Source organism: Sinocyclocheilus grahami, unplaced genomic scaffold, assembly GCF_001515645.1.
Source record: "Sinocyclocheilus grahami isolate Dianchi unplaced genomic scaffold, SAMN03320097.WGS_v1.1 scaffold1979.1, whole genome shotgun sequence".
In the NCBI taxonomy this organism is placed as follows: domain Eukaryota; kingdom Metazoa; phylum Chordata; class Actinopteri; order Cypriniformes; family Cyprinidae; genus Sinocyclocheilus; species Sinocyclocheilus grahami.
Genome location: NW_015507158.1, coordinates 82,681 through 100,395, shown reverse-complemented (window position 1 = coordinate 100,395; position 17,715 = coordinate 82,681). Strand labels below are relative to the sequence as shown.

The following is a 17,715-nucleotide window of genomic DNA, read 5'->3' as shown; positions in this document are numbered from 1 at the left end:
GAATAAAGGCCTCCTGTAGCGAATCCATGCGTTTTTGTAAGAAAAATATCCATATTTCAAATGTAATAAACACTTTTCTCTCACTTCTGCTGACTGTTGTATGCGGGAGCCGTTACGGCGGATGACGTAGGACGTACGTATGTGTTGCGCGCGCGCCTCTGAGATATGCTAGTCTCGCAAGTTTGTTTACAGGTGCAAAGGAAGCAAAGTTTGCTTACTTTAGCAAAGGAAAACCAGTCTCCTCTTGGCTTATAATGAAATCATCTGACATCTTTACAAATCCTTGGTTTGTACTTCTAATTCATGACCGGCGTTTTGTTTTGTTCTCTCTCCGTGTTCGTCACTAATCACACAACACCGACGTCCTACGTCATCTGCTGGAATGGATTCCGTCTATGACAGATACCGGAAGTGAGTGTTTATTACGTTTGAAATATGGATATTTTTCTTACAAAAAACGCATGGATTCGCTACAGGAGGCCTTTATTCACCCCCCAGAGCTGTGTGAGGCACATTTTATTATGGATGTGTGCGCTTTATTTGACGACTTTTGGACTGTTGAACAGAAACACCCACCCACTGCAATGATAGTGCTTAGTAGAGCAAGGACAATCTTTAATATAACTCCGATTGGATTCGTCTGAAAGAAGAAAGTCATATACACCTAGGATGCCTCGAGGGTGAGTAAATCACAGGCTAATTTTCATTTTTGGGTGAACTAACCCTTCAAGAATAACATGCTCTGATAAATCATACACAATGAAACCGGGACGTTTATTAAAGTAGGCTTAACAGTTCACCAAAAAATCAACATAAAATATACTTATTATATATTTACTTGTGTTGTTCCAAATACAAATGCTGTTAATTTGTTTATGTGGAATACAAAGGATAATTTCATATTGCCTTTAAAATACACTGGAATATTTGAATCATTTGAGTATTTCCAATTTTGTAATAAGGAATGTGTTTTGTGTTCCAGGTGAAACTAATGCCTCCTGCTCCTAATGATGACCTTGCATCCCTCAGTGAACTCACGGACAGCAGTCTGCTCTACGAGATGCAGAAGCGCTTTGCTAACGACCAGATATATGTACGTAAATACACAAACACACATACAATCATAGGGCCTATAATGAAGAGTGCAGTTGGTTACTCAGAGTTATGCATTAATCATATCACTTCCTAAATCCTCAAATTGAGAATAAACACACAGTTAGAATTCCAACCCTCTGTCTAACCCGTTCAGGAAGAGCCTTTCATCCTCTGTCTTAACCCACCCTGAAGGAGTTGATGTCCGGATTCTAGCCTTTATCATACACTGTGATAGATGTGGTCTTTCACCAAGCCATCCGGTCCAGTGTGGAATAAAGGCCTCCTGTAGCGAATCCATGCGTTTTTGTAAGAAAAATATCCATATTTCAAATGTAATAAACACTTTTCTCTCACTTCTGCTGACTGTTGTATGCGGGAGCCGTTACGGCGGATGACGTAGGACGTACGTATGTGTTGCGCGCGCGCCTCTGAGATATGCTAGTCTCGCAAGTTTGTTTACAGGTGCAAAGGAAGCAAAGTTTGCTTACTTTAGCAAAGGAAAACCAGTCTCCTCTTGGCTTATAATGAAATCATCTGACATCTTTACAAATCCTTGGTTTGTACTTCTAATTCATGACCGGCGTTTTGTTTTGTTCTCTCTCCGTGTTCGCCACTAATCACACAACACCGACGTCCTACGTCATCTGCTGGAATGGATTCCGTCTATGACAGATACCGGAAGTGAGTGTTTATTACGTTTGAAATATGGATATTTTTCTTACAAAAAACGCATGGATTCGCTACAGGAGGCCTTTATTCACCCCCCAGAGCTGTGTGAGGCACATTTTATTATGGATGTGTGCGCTTTATTTGACGACTTTTGGACTGTTGAACAGAAACACCCACCCACTGCAATGATAGTGCTTAGTAGAGCAAGGACAATCTTTAATATAACTCCGATTGGATTCGTCTGAAAGAAGAAAGTCATATACACCTAGGATGCCTCGAGGGTGAGTAAATCACAGGCTAATTTTCATTTTTGGGTGAACTAACCCTTCAAGAATAACATGCTCTGATAAATCATACACAATGAAACCGGGACGTTTATTAAAGTAGGCTTAACAGTTCACCAAAAAATCAACATAAAATATACTTATTATATATTTACTTGTGTTGTTCCAAATACAAATGCTGTTAATTTGTTTATGTGGAATACAAAGGAGAATTTCATATTGCCTTTAAAATACACTGGAATATTTGAATCATTTGAGTATTTCCAATTTTGTAATAAGGAATGTGTTTTGTGTTCCAGGTGAAACTAATGCCTCCTGCTCCTAATGATGACCTTGCATCCCTCAGTGAACTCACGGACAGCAGTCTGCTCTACGAGATGCAGAAGCGCTTTGCTAACGACCAGATATATGTACGTAAATACACAAACACACATACAATCATAGGGCCTATAATGAAGAGTGCAGTTGGTTACTCAGAGTTATGCATTAATCATATCACTTCCTAAATCCTCAAATTGAGAATAAACACACAGTTAGAATTCCAACCCTCTGTCTAACCCGTTCAGGAAGAGCCTTTCATCCTCTGTCTTAACCCACCCTGAAGGAGTTGATGTCCGGATTCTAGCCTTTATCATACACTGTGATAGATGTGGTCTTTCACCAAGCCATCCGGTCCAGTGTGCCTTTCTCACACACACACACACACACACACACACACACACACACACACACACACACACACACACACACTGCTGGATCTTGAGGTCTTGAGGTCTTGGAGAGTGGCCACGGCCTCTGTTTATAGCATGGCCAGGGACTGGTGTTTGGATGACAGCCCTCTAGGTCTCACTGTATTCAGGCCAAAGACTTGAGCCAGCCCTGGGGAGATGAAAAGACATTCTTACATTGACTCTCTGTTAACGGCTGCTGTTGCTACTGCTACTGTTAACACAATAGCTGTTGCTACTATAAATCTTGGCCACTGACATTATTATATGTCTTGATGGTACTATAATCCTACAGCTGTAATAACTCAGTTATTCTTGATTCTATCTCTGCCACAATGGATACTGTCAAAACCATTACTGCTATTTATATTTAAAGGGCCATTGCTCCAAAGACTGGTAGTTTAGTTTTATATGACAGTTTTTTACCTTCTTTCAGAATTGAACAGTCTATTTTGCTGTCGACTTTTGTGAATAATATCAGTTAACGATTGGCTAGACATAGATGGATATGACTGGGTATTATACTGAAAATTCTTTATATTTGCAAACATTTTTGAGGCAATTGCTAAAATAGAGCAACACAGTGACTATCACTGTGATTTCAATGTGGTTTGTAATTTGGACCTAATGACACCAGAGTTGTTCATTATTAATATATTTTTAAATATATGCGAATCTGTTAAAAATCTGTTACTTAGAATTGACTCTCAACTATTAACTCTCAACTATTTATTTGCGCCATCATTATATCAATATATTAACTATTAATTTTGCCCTAATAAACTCCTAATTTGCTGCTTATTAAAAGTTAGTAAGGTAGTTGTTAAGTTTAGTTGTGTATAATTAAGAGAGCTAAAATATGGTCATACAGAATAAGGCATTAATATGTGCTTTATAAGTGCTAATAAACATTTTAATTTAGACATTTAGCAGATGCTTTTATCCAAACGCGACTTACAAATGAGGACAATGGAAGCATTCATAATCAACAAAAGAGCAATGATACGCAAGTGCTATAACAAGTCTCAGTTAGCTTAATGCAGTACACGTAGCAAGGGTTTTTAAATTATATAATAAATACAAAGACAACTGATAGAATAGAAAAAAGAATAGAGCAAGCTAGTGTTAGAGGCCTTTTTTGCTTTTTGTTAATTGTATAATAAATAAAAAGAAAATAAATAGATAGAATACAAAAAAGAATTGAGAAGCTAGTGTTAGTTTTTTTATTTTTATTTTATTTATTTATTTTTTAAACAAAACAAGCAGTTAGTAAATGAATAGAGTGTAAGTCTAAAAGGGGTACGTTTTTTTTTTTAAAGAATAGAATTAGAATAGATAGTGCTAGAGTTAGAGGGTCAAATAAAGATGGAAGCGATGTGTTTTTAGCCGATTCTCGAAGATGAAGGACTGTTCAGATTGAGTTGGGCAGATCATTCCACCTGGAGGGAACAAAGACAAATAAAGATTGTGCAGAAAGATACACAATACACAATCTTCCAGCTTAGAATTAAGTCATTATGTACATCAACAGTAATTTGGGATAAATTATGTGATTTTTATGGAAAACTCAGTCTGTTATTATGTCTCCACCAATGACAAAAGCAAACCTACACCCTTGCTTAAAATTATAATCAAATACTTTACATGTGCTTTAGTGATTGATTTATATGAATGCTTTTATGTCAGAAGAACAATCCTCAGCATGGACAATTCCGTAGATGATCCATTCTTACATGTATACACCCTCACTTCATGTCTGTTATTCAGTCTTGATGGAGAGTTATTTTTTCTTGTGAATCGATGGGAATACGATTGAAGGAATAAATCCATCTCTATATTTATCTCCCTGCTCAACGTGGATCGTTTGAGCAGGCCTGCGGTCTATGTCTGCATGCGGGCAGTAATGCCTGGCAGACGACTACACACTGTGCTCGTTCATGACCGGAGCCAAATCTATGCTTAATGGCTGCTGCTATTCCCACACGTTACAATGGGGCATAATGCAGTCTCCCTACTGAGGCCGATATGGAGGGAGAGAGCAGAGACGGGGTCTTTTGTGTAACACTGTAATGGGGTCTAATGATGTCTGTCATTACGGCAATGATGGATAGAGATGATGATGGTTACTGATCATTTAGCGAGAGATGGAAAGAGTGAGAGATGCCAGACGCGCACTTTATAAGAGGGGATTGATCGATGTTTCGCTTAGAAGATGAGAAGTCCAGTCTTATGATGCTAGTTTAGTTCATTCACCTTTAGATATTCTCTAGTACCTCTAAAGAGTGCTCTCTGATCTCTAAAGTCTTGTCATGGTAAAGAATGTTCACAAACCTCTGAGAACAGGTCCAAGTTTGCCCGTATGTCAGTATTCATCAGATGTTCTGTGAAAGATTTGTGAAACTAAAAGGTTACTGACCTTCAGGGTGTTATTGAGAGCACACTAGAATAACACAACAGCAACCTAGTCCTCTATTCCCAGCAGGCATTGCTGTCATCTTCATGATAACAGGGCTTGTAATAGAGTAATCTGACCAGGAGTGAGAGTTTAGGCTGGTGCAGCTGACCCTCTTGAGTGATGAATTAGCAGTTGGCCTGTACTGATACCCTCAGGACTCATGAGAGCCATTGTACTGCAGCTGCAGGAGGAATTATTATGTGGTGTTTAAGGGAGAGTTTATCTGAAATAGCCAATGCCACAATAATTGACATGGAAAAGTAACTTGGCTACAAATAGCAGAGACAGGCTTTGTAATCAGATTGTCTTCCTGTACTAAAGTAATAGCTCATAATTTTATAGAAATACACTACTGTTCAAAAGTTTGGGGTCAGACTTAGTATTTCAAATAAGTGTTTCGTTTGACTTACTATTTAGCAAATAATTCTTGGGGGAGAAAAGTAATTTGTAAATGTATAAAAAAGATATACAACCTTTTTTTAACATTGATAATAAGAAGTGTTTCTTGCAGCAAATCAGCATGTTAGAATGATTTCCGCAGGATCATGTGACACTGAAGACTGGCGTAATGATGCTGAAAATGGAGCTTTGCCATCACAGGAATACATTTAATTTAAAATATATTGAAATAATAAAAAGGTATTTTACATTATAATAATATTTCACAATATTACCGTTTTGCTGTTTTTTTTTTAACCAAATATATAAACATGAGTCTTAACATTAAGAAATGTTAGCAGCACCAAACTTCTGAACAGTAGTTTAGCTCAAAACAAATATGCAGTTCTACATGTGGACAGTGGCATCGTGGACGGGCACACAGGGCACGCACTGTTGGGTGGCCCCGCGAAAACCTCCCCATGCTGGGTTGTCGTATCATGTGTCAACTATAGCCAGAGATATTGTCAAAAGCATCAATTATTGCCAATATTAAGAGGAGTTGGCATTTCAAATAAATGTAGGTCTGTTACATTATTCTTATTATTAGGCCTATTATTAGGTTACTTTTATGATTTTGCGCTATGTCACTGCTTGTGGATATCTAAATTGCTAGCTACTAAGTGAGTACATTAACATGGAAAACAATAATCCAATATTAATACGATTAAGACAATACTCTGATTAAGAATCTACCATGTAAACAGAGATTTTTGATTACCGTAATCCGGCTAAAGTCATATTCGAAGTAAACAGAAATCGAATTAAGACATGTGGAGTATTCCTATTTTAGTCGCATTACTGAAGTGCAGTATAGACATGTAAACACCTTAATCACATTATTACCGTCGTGTAGGACTTTTTGCCCGGTTTTTTACGACAGGATACAACAGTGGTCAACCGTTTGACGGCAAATAAAAGAGCTTCAACACCGCCATCATCTGTATGCACGTACAAATAATTATCTGCACTTGAAGCTTTCATAAAATTAAAAATGAAACATCCAAAACTGTACATGGCATCATCACAGAGACGAACTATATGCTTATAAGTGAAATTCCGGAGGGGACGTTGGATGGCGTCACATGGGGACGTAATGATGTGTGCCATTAATCAAACTATGTACTATAACATGTAAAACGGGAACATGAAAAGAATATTCTAAAAGCAACTCATGTAAACACCATAATCATAGTATTGGCTTGTTTAGAATAAGGTAAATAATTAGATTACTGATGTCCATGTAAACGTCAGTGTCTCAAACAAAACTCTGATTATCTTTCAAAGATTTGACGCTATTAATCTTGCAAATTTAAAAAGGAGTATTGAACACACAATAAGAAATTGTGAAGAATGTTTGGTAATCAAACAGTTGCCGGTAGTTACTTTAATACTTTTTTTTTCATATTGTGGAAGTCAGTGGCTACTGGCAACTATTTGGTTACCAACATTCTTTAAAATTTCTATTTTTGTGTTCAACAGAAGAAATAAACTTATTCAGGTTTGGAACGACCTAATTGGCATTTCTGGGTGAACTGTGCCTTTAAAAACCATGATTAGGTCATCTCATTTTAGTTCAAGCTCTCATTTGATCAACTCGGTAAACATGAGAATATTTTGAAGGAGACCATTGTGCCTTAGGCTCTCAAAAGTTGTGTAGCACAAACCAATCAGAATGAAACTATTGGTTTCAGCCAGTCCTTGCCATTAGACTGTGGGCATGTTGAGGCTAAAACTTTCTTTTTCAAATTCTGTCTTTTCAGACTTACATTGGACACATTCTTCTCCTTATTAACCCTTACAAGGACCTACCCATCTACTCTAATCTGGTAAGTACAGAGTCACACATTCGTTGTTTGCTTATTTATTTAATTTCATTTAAATACATTTTTAATTCATCCACATTATGGTTTAGAGTATTCATCTGTCTAGTCATTTTAAGCTGTTCTCTAGTTCACACTCTGTAAGCACAGCACAGTACTTTCAGTTCAAACAGGACTTGATCTCGTGATAAATTATTCATAGCCTTCCTGACAGTGATAGCCTACTCAACATACAGCTCCCACTTCCTGTGCCCTCTTCATCTCCCCATCAGATATCCACTCCTCCTTTCTCTATTTATTTCTGTATATTCTTTCGGCTTGTTAGAGGTTCTCAAGTTTAGCGTCCGTCCAGCCCCGACTACCGTCCCCTCTAATACAGCTGGCTGTCCACATAAAGGCAGAGTTGATGAGAGCACACTCATCAGGGACACACAGTGTGTGCCACCCACCGCTAAGAAAAATAAAAGCTGACAAGATGACCATCTGTCCGCCGTAACGCTTTACTGGCACGTGAAGGGGAGCAGAGGAGTAGATGAAACACACACCACACACACACTTTACAACTGATATGCAGTGGGTCCATTGTGACGTCTGTCCCGTTGGCCCCCTGCATCAGAGACTCATTTCAGGCATGATTTCTCCAGTGTGTCCTCCAGACTGGGGCTCAGAGTCAGAATGACACACTGAGAAAGAAGGGCATATGTACCATCATCTGTGATGACCTCAGACCACCATCATGCTCAAGTTACATCACCTGACCCCCTTTATCACAAACTCTATATAATCGTTCTCTGTCCTTCAGTACAAAACCTACATCTTGTCCTTCTAAGTTTCAAGTTTCCCATCAGTCATTTTTTTTCTGTTTTTCATGTTTTGTTATTTTTAAATGTTTATTTGAGTGTTTTGGTTTGTGTCTTTTTTTTGTCATGTTTTTTTTTTTGTTTGTTTCTTTTAAATGTCTATTTTTTAGTTTTATTTCATTTCTTTGTGTGTGTACTTGTTTATGCTACATTGTGGGGACCAAATGTCCTCATGAGGATAGTAAAACCTGACATTTTTGACATTGTGGGGACAGGCCTGAGGTCCCCATGAGGGGAAAAATATTATTAAAAAATATTAAATGATGTTTATCTGAAAGTGTAACAATGCAAACATGTTTTCTGTAAGGGGTAGGTTTAAGGTTAGGGGATAAAATATATTGTTTGGTATATATATGTAATAGAAGTCTAGGGACAGTCCCCACAATTCACAGAAACAAATGTGTGGTGTGTGTTTATTAGCTTTTTGTTTGGTTTGTGTTTTGCTTGGTTTTGTGTTTTTCAAATTCAAAATTGCTTTATTTGCATGACTGTAAAAAAATACAATATTGCCAAAGCTTGGAATATATGTGTAGAAATATCATAATAACAATGAAAAGATCAAAATAATAGAAGAAAACATTATAATAATTTAAACTTAAATAAACAGTGTAACAAATGAGAAAGTGTGGACATTTGATACCACAGTTTAACATATAAACATACACATGCTACACATGCATTGTAAACAGTAGGTAAACTTTGTTTTTGAAACTTGTGTTTTCCTCTGTTTTTGTTTTTTGTGTGTGTTTTTTTTTTGTTTGGTTTGTTTTTTGTTTAGTTTTGTATTTTTCTCTGTGTTTTTGTATTTTGTTTTGTGTTTGTTGTTTCTTTTATATTATTGTTTTTTGTTGTTGTTCAGTTGTATGTTTTGTTTGGACTTGTTTGTTTTTGGTTTTATTTTTTGTAGTATGTTTTGTTTCTTTAAAATGTTTATTTGTGAGGTTTGGTTTCTGTTGTTTTGTTTGTTTGTTTTTTGCTGTTGTTTTTGTTTCGTTTCTTTTAAATGTTTAATTTTAATTTTTTGTTTTATTTGTTTTTGTGTGTTTTAATGATCTTTTTGTTTGGTTTTGTGTTTGTCTGTGTGTACATGTTTTTGTTTTTGTGCTGTGTTTGTTGTTTCTTTTAAATGCTTGTTTTTTGTTCAGTTGTGTGTTTTGTTTGAATTCTCTTTATTTGTTCAGTTTTTGGTTTTATTACAGTATTATTATTGTTGTTGTTTTTTTGTTTTCTTTGTTTCTTTTCTTTTAATCTTTTTTTTGCATATATGGCACATACAGTATGCCTGTTAAGGCTGCAATTTTCGTGATTCATACACAGCTTGTGTCTCACTCACTCTTCCTCTGTCCTTCCTGTGTCCTCTATGGCTCTGTCATACAGCCTATGTGTACAGTATGTGTGCTGTGTCTCAGTGGTAAAGGGTAATGAGATCTCAGCATTAGCTTTTTTTTCCTCAAATTGGGCTAAAATTTAGCTTACTCTGCATGTCACACACATACTAACACACATAACCTTTCTGTTTCTAACACCTAGAAATATAGCCAGATACTAAATCTGCAGTGTTGCATGCGTTTTATTCTTGCTGTGTGAGGATATTTTTTATGTTTAGGGCTTTTAGCCTTGCACAGAATTCAGATCTAAATATGGCATCTCTCTTATTACTCAAGACTCTGTGCTTGGCCTCCTAGCTTATTTATTTCACTTTTTGCCAGCCTGTGTTTGGATTAGCGTTTCCTGCAAAAGATACCAGCAAAGAACAGCATTTGAGTTGAGTTCAGGTGTTTGTTTTAATTAAATTTGCATGAAAGCCACTTTGCTCAGCAGGTTGTTTTCAGTCACCTGGACAAGAATCCAATCCTTGTGCAGAACATGGTTATACATGTTTAAATAAATGCAACTAAGACAAGAACAATCACAGCATGCAAATAAATGTAAGAAAAAAGACTAATTAGTGATACTCGTATTTCAATGCCATCATTGCTGTTGACTGCATTCTGAATTTTTAGTTTTAACATTAGATTTCTTTAATTGTTTGACTTCAACATTTGCAAAAGGTAGCACAGCTAAGACCTGAAGTTGTCTACAAAATAAAGTTTTAAATGTCTAAAGAGTGTTTAAAGAGGCTTTACGTTAATTGCTTCAGGCTTAATTAACTCCAGGAGCTTAATGCACAGAGGTTTTGAACTAATCCTGACCAGAGCGCTCAAAGAATATCAATCCAAACACTGTAATGAAGTGCACAGGCCATGGGAAATTAGCAGTGTTATGTAAATGTGTAACATCTCTCTTTCTGTCTCTCAGGTCAGTCAGTTGTATCTGAGCTCCAGTGGTCGTCTGTGTTCCTCTCTCCCGCCTCATATCTTCTCTTCAGCTGAGCGAGCCTATCACATGATGCTGCAGGAGCGACGCCCACAATGTTTCATCATCAGGTGCCGTCCAATGACATGCATAACACTGCCACGTTTGTCATACATTCTTCACATTTCCATGTTTTATTTGCACAGTCAGTATCTTTTTCTTGATCCAGTAAGCACTATATTTGCATTGTGTATATTCTTACGTCAGAATGACTTCATCAGTAGGATGGTGGTGATTCCCCTTGAGGTGGATGCCCTATTACGCTCTAAATCACAATGACTAGAAAAATGCATGTCCTAAAACTGTTGGCCTTAAACTGTTGTGTGGCTCTAAAATAGATGATATTCACTTAGGTGGCTTTATCACTGCTGCAGCCTGACAGTTTTGGCCCAGTTCACAACAGTGGCGACCTTCACTGTGTGATACTTGATGTGTGGAGTTAGGAAGTCAAAAGCCATGGGAATCTCCAATCCTGTACAATGAGTGGGCAAAGCATCTCAAATAACAGTGTTAAACTTTGGGGCATCTGAAAATGGGGACAATTGAAAACAGAAAATTATACATTTTATAAAAGTTTCATCAGATATAAATATTCATCAGGGGAATATCTGGGTGTTTTAAAATTTTAGACATAGAGCATTTAATTAGTGAAAGAAATTAATACAATGTTAAAAATTGAATGGCTTTTTAAGGGTTACATGATAAACAAGCTTTTATGGCATTTTAAATGTTTTGTTAAGGCTTTGTTGTTTAATAAACATGTTTAATAAACTTAAAATAAATAAAAAATAAAATAATACATAATTTATTGCAAACACTTTACTGTAAGGTCCAACATTTATTCATTGACTTACTGTGAACCACACATTTGTTACATTATTTAATAATTTTTGCTAACCCTAGTTAATAAAAATAAAACTGTTCATGTTAACTTTGATCTATTAGGTAATATTACCATATACAAATTTTGATTTCTAATGTATTAGTAAATATAAAAAAATAACATCATCTAAGATTAATAAATGATTAAGAAGTATTTTTTCATTGTTAATGTTAACAAATGGAACCTTGAAGTATTTTATTTTATTTATTTTGTATACCTTCCCTTATTCTGCAATCACAAATTACTAAATAAAAAATAAAAAAATAAATAATGGATATACGTACATTGGTTGAAAGGTAAATAAACCACAACACATGTCCACATGCTCCCAAATACATTCCACTGGACATGTTCTACCTTCTGTCATTGATGCACCAGCTTGGAGTTTGGTAAGGCGGTCCGCAGCTCAGTAAGTGATCCTGTGCTGATGGAGTGGTTCAAATGAGATGCGTTATAGATGCTTGCTCCAATGTTTGGGAGACTCCTGCATCACCCCAGCAGTTCTCGCTAAATGCTGTCACGGAGACAAATGTGCTGGGGATGGTGTAAATCCAAACCTGTTAAAAGCTCTCAGCGAGATTAATGGATGCAGGGGCAGTGATGTAGCCCGTGCTGTGTCCTACTTTGCACTCCGGTCATCTCTGATTGCAATTAAATCCTGTTTCACATTCTGGAGCTCCTCCACTGGCCTGATCCCGGTTTCGCTGAGCTAGAGAGGATCTGACAGCTACTTTAATGCCCTCTCTGCGTGGGCTATCCTTCACACCAACACACACACACACATATACATACACACGCACACACACACACTCACTCACCCTACAGGTGAGAGCAGATCACTGCCGCCATGCTAGTGACTACAGAACCAGGGAAACAAAAGTGGTGGAATGCTGGTTCAAGGGGCTCACAAAAACACACACAAACACCTACTCGCTACTGGAATGCATTGTGCCCTTGAGTTCAATTACAACCCAGAATGGATTTCCAAAAGAAATGGAAAAAACGAGAAGAAAAAGCATCAGACCCTCCAGAAAATGATTAGTGGGAGGCCAAATGACCTTTAAAAACCATCTGCTCAAACTGCTTTTCTTCCATTCACTCTCTCTCGCGCAGGTCTCTGCTAGCATCCAGGCTCTTCACACTGCGGGTGGAGGCTGTAGTTATCACTGTGAGCTGTTTGACTGTGCTTTATGGCTCATTTTAAGAGGTCATAACATTGAACAGTGGAGTAATTATTAAAGTTACTGTACGTCGTCAAGAATATGAAGTGGGATGTATGGCAGTAACGAGACAAGATATGTGTCTACCAAAGCTCTTGTTAGATGTTGAGTCGTAGTGTGGATTAACACCCTGTAAATATACTGCTGGAAGACATAGTTTAGAAAAAAATTATATTGCAAATCATTCAAAGCTTTCAAAACGCTGTTGTAGCTTGCTAGCCGTATTCTAAAACCTGCTGATTACCTAGACAGCATTTAAAGCATCATAAATGTGCATCTAACGCAAAGCCTGTTACAGAAGGTGATTCTGCATGTCTTTTTGTAAACAAAACCAGAATAAAAAATGAAATTAAATGTTTAGTTAACTTTGAATAAACAGTCACAACATTGACAAACTCTTTCAACTCAACAAACTCGCAATTATAAATGTACTTATGTACGTTAATGTACACCAGCTTTTAACAATTTGGACTTTATTTATTTGTTTTTTTGTTTGTCTGTTTATTTGTTTGTTTGTTTGATCTAAATTACATTAAAAACTAATATTGGTAAATATTAGTAAAAATAAAAAATTAATTGTGTGCTATTTTAATATGTTTTAAGCCTTTAGTGTCACATTATCCTTCAGAAATCATCCTAAAATACTGATTTGGTACCACATAAATAAATAATATAAATAATAATAATATAATAAAATAAATAATAATAATTTATTATTATTATTATTATTATCAATGATATATGAAGAAGATAATTTTATTGGCATGTAAATCATTTGTAACTTTATCTTGACTTTTATATGTCACTTTTGATTAATTTAATGCATCTTTGCTGAATATTAATTTCTTCTTTGAGTATTAATTTCATTCCCCAAAAATGAACTTTTCCACGACATTCTAATTTATTGAGATGCACCTGTACTTAAGATAATGCACTGTGGTTGAGAGAGAGAGAGAAAAGGTTGATAACTATGTACTGTTTCACCCAATATCTGTGAGTCTTTAGCTTAGCAACGTTCCAGTGTTAAACTCTGTTGGAGTTGGTTGCAGTTTTGGCATCTGCTATTTGCTAGAATTGATGTACTAGTGTAGCGTTCCAGATCAGCCACTGATGAGGGTCTGTTTCAGTTAGGATGATGTAGGTGGTTGACAGTAGTATCATAAAAAATAGCCATAGTAGATTTGTGAAAAGTTTACTTTACATTTGTTTAGAGAGATAATAAACTGCACAAAAAATAAAAACAAGCATAGAGGAAGTGTATGGTATAGATATTGTGGCGAACAGTGTCTTATGAATAAAAGAGAAGAACAAGTGGTTTGAACAAATCCCCTAGTAGAGCATTGGGATACGTGAAGGTATGACAGAGATGTCCTCTGGATGACTCTGGTCAGATACCTGCTCAGGAGAAAGATGCCCGCAGGCCAGGCGGAGGAGAGGGATCTTTAGTCTTGAGGCTTGAGGCTTTTGATGGTATATTGCTGTAGGCTGACTGTGTCATCTCATACGATGGAGAGGAGTGAAACAGCTCACTGACCTACTGTTAGATCTCCCATTGGTAAACATATATCAGGCTGACAGGAGCACACATTCACAGAGGACGGTCGCCCAGGGCTCTTTGAAAAAGCTGCTCTCTTGATTTGTTTTATGTGTCTTTATATTGACAGAAAAACATTTAGGCAGTTTGGAGAGTTTTTCAGCTGCTCTCTCTCGGTGAATCTGTCATAAACCTCTCCATGTTGCATTTCGCACAACTGTTGTCAACATTGATAATCAGAATATTACAATCATTTCTGAGAAAGGATCATGTGACACTTGAAGACTGGAGTAATGATGCTGAAAATTCAGCTTTGCATCACAAGAATAAATTACATTTATTTTTCGTCTTACTATTTTCTTTGGGAAAACATAGAAAACAAATCACTGTAATTAAGTACTTTTATGTCATGGTAATATATGTTGTGCTGTCTTTAACATATGCATTTTTTTAAATTAAACCGAGATCCACACCTTTATTTTCTCTGGCTTTGTTTGTCTCTCTGTCTAGTGGAGAGAGTGGTTCTGGGAAGTCTGTGGCCTGTAAGCACATCCTCAAACACCTGGCTGCTCGCTCAAGTCCCAAAGGCTTCGCTTTAGAGCCACGGATGAAGCATGTAAGTGTTCATCACACACAGCATGCATCTGCTGCCTGACAGTAACACACATCTGAAAGCATATTTTACATTAAATACTTCTGACTCTTGTAATCAAAATCCTTTATTCCCCATATATACATATTTGCTGTACATACAAACATAATAAAAGAAAAAAAAAATAGCTAAGTAAACAATCTTTTTTTTTTTGGCTTGTTTTACATTTACAAACAATTAAGCATTTTTAAACAAGAAAGTTAATTGAGCTGCACAATAATGTATGATAATGTACAACTCGTATAGTAAGATATAATCTCAATTGGATTCGTAATTAATAATAAATCCTCATATAATTTAGATTGCTTCAAATATTAGTTTAAATTAGTGCTGTCAAACGATTCATCGCGATTAATCACATTCAAAATAAACGTTTTTGTTTACATAATATATGAGTGTTTACTGTGTATATTTATTATGTATATATAAATACAAACACATGCATGTATATATTTAAGAAAAATGTTATGTTTATATATTAAATATATGTATATATAATACAAAATATAATAATATAAATACATAAATGTATATACATGTATTTTCAAAATATATACTGTATGTGTGTGTATTTATATATATACATAATAAATAAACACAGTACACACACATATAATATGTAAAACAAAAACGTTTATTTTGGATGCGATTAATCGTTTGACAGCACTAGTTTAAATGTATAGTTGTTGAGCAGTTCCTATGCAGTGTTATGTAGTGATTGTGTTTCATGCACTCAATGTGCTGAACATTTAGTGTTTTCGCTGTGGTTTTTCCTCATGTGTTCTGTTATCTGAACCCCTGGAGGTGTTTATGTGTTTCCAGTTATCCTTCAGAGTCGTGATAGCCTCAAACAGCTCTTATCCGCTCATTCATAAGAGAATTAGATGCTTTGAATGACTATCCAAAAGCCTAAAGGTTGAATCTCAAGGAAAGAGCCATTTCTTGTTAGCTAAAGACATATCCACAGAAACCACTAGAGCCGTTTAATGTCCGGGAGCAACGGGTGACATTATTACACACGAATACATCTCTCTCCCTCTTTCTCTGTGTGATTGTGTGTGTGCTCTCAACATTAGAGGAAGCAGTACACACATCAGCCTCTCTTTCTTGTCTCTAAATGAGCACATTTTATCAATGGTGGCTTACCGACACCTGGTGGAGAAAAATGCCAAATGCCCTGAGTAGTTGTCCTCTGGTGTAGTGAGCTGCCTACTGTTTAAATAAGCAGCTGCATTCTAAAAGTAAATATGTTTGTGTAAGTACTACCGGTTAATGGTTTGGAATAATTACGACAAAAAACAACAACAAACAAACAAAAACATTTGTAGTATTATAAATGTTATTACCAGTGTTGGGGAAAGTTACTTTTAAAAGTAATGCATTACGATTTTGCGTTACTCCCTAAAAAAGTAACTAATTACGTTACTTAGTTACTTTTTATGGAAAGTAATGCGTTACGTTCATTTTGAGTTGCTTTTTAAATCTGGGCAGGGCTTGCTTGTTTGTTTTTCATATAAAAAAAGTTCTTCTTTTACAAATATAAAGGCCCTTTCACAACAAAAGTGAAATGAATACGCCTCAGGCTGAAGGAAATGTAAATTCACGTCTGTACAGTAGAGAGCGCAGCATGAAGAATATGACGCAGGAGAAGAAAGTTCAACACTTTTCAGCAATAACTAAAATGAAACACAAATGTGTCATTTTTGCTTATTAGTATGGTTGAATTGGATCATCGAAGGTCAGTAACAAAGACATTGGTTAATAAAATAAGAGCTGAAAACGTATCTCTTTCGTCACTATTTGTCGTCTTCCTAAACCTTACCTTAATCCCCCGTCTAGCTTGTACTAATCTGAACAATGCCCAAAACTTTGTATTACGAGCACTTCCTGTGTTTTTGCCTTTTTATGATGAATCGCTTGATGTATTTCTTAATTGTAAGTCACTTTGGATAAAAGCGTCTGCTAAATGAATAAATGTAAATGTCAAATGGAATTAAATGCATAAAATATATTTGTCTTATTTAACATATTTCATTATTGCAGGTTTGTATAATATTCTTTTTTGAGTTTGCATTTGACGGTTTTTATTGATTTTGAGGAATACTGAATCTGTTTTTATACAGGTGAGATGAATGGTTGAATTGGATCATCGAAGGTCAGTAACAAAGACATTGGTTAATAAAATAAGAGCTGAAAACGTATCTCTTTCGTCACTATTTGTCGTCTTCCTAAACCTTACCTTAATCCCCCGTCTAGCTTGTACTAATCTGAACAATGCCCAAAACTTTGTATTACGAGCACTTCCTGTGTATTTGCCTTTTTATGATGAATCGCTTGATGTATTTCTTAATTGTAAGTCACTTTGGATAAAAGCGTCTGCTAAATGAATAAATGTAAATGTCAAATGGAATTAAATGCATAAAATATATTTGTCTTATTTAACATATTTCATTATTGCAGGTTTGTATAATATTCTTTTTTGAGTTTGCATTTGACGGTTTTTATTGATTTTGAGGAATACTGAATCTGTTTTTATACAGGTGAGATGAGTAAATACCGTATTGGCCCGAATATAAGACGACCCTGATTATAAGATGACCCCACTTTTTCCAGATGTACCTTTTGGAAAAAGGCTTTTTAAAAACCAAATCTTGTTTTTTTTTTCTCAGTAAACACATTTTGTCTTCAATTATTTTCATATTGCATATTTTTCCTATTT

General features: G+C 35.9%; 1 protein-coding gene across 1 annotated transcript in view; it reads left to right on the top strand.

The window, feature by feature from the left end:
- Nucleotides 1–17,715, top strand: part of LOC107573573 (unconventional myosin-XVI-like) — a 120,532-nt gene that overhangs the window by 20,181 nt on the left and 82,636 nt on the right. Inside the window, exons 5-9 of the mRNA XM_016260004.1 lie at nucleotides 983–1,093; nucleotides 7,433–7,498; nucleotides 10,651–10,778; nucleotides 14,855–14,960; nucleotides 16,073–16,080. Coding sequence (XP_016115490.1) covers nucleotides 983–1,093; nucleotides 7,433–7,498; nucleotides 10,651–10,778; nucleotides 14,855–14,960; nucleotides 16,073–16,080 — 419 coding nt within the window. The remainder of the gene's footprint in view (nucleotides 1–982; nucleotides 1,094–7,432; nucleotides 7,499–10,650; nucleotides 10,779–14,854; nucleotides 14,961–16,072; nucleotides 16,081–17,715) is intronic.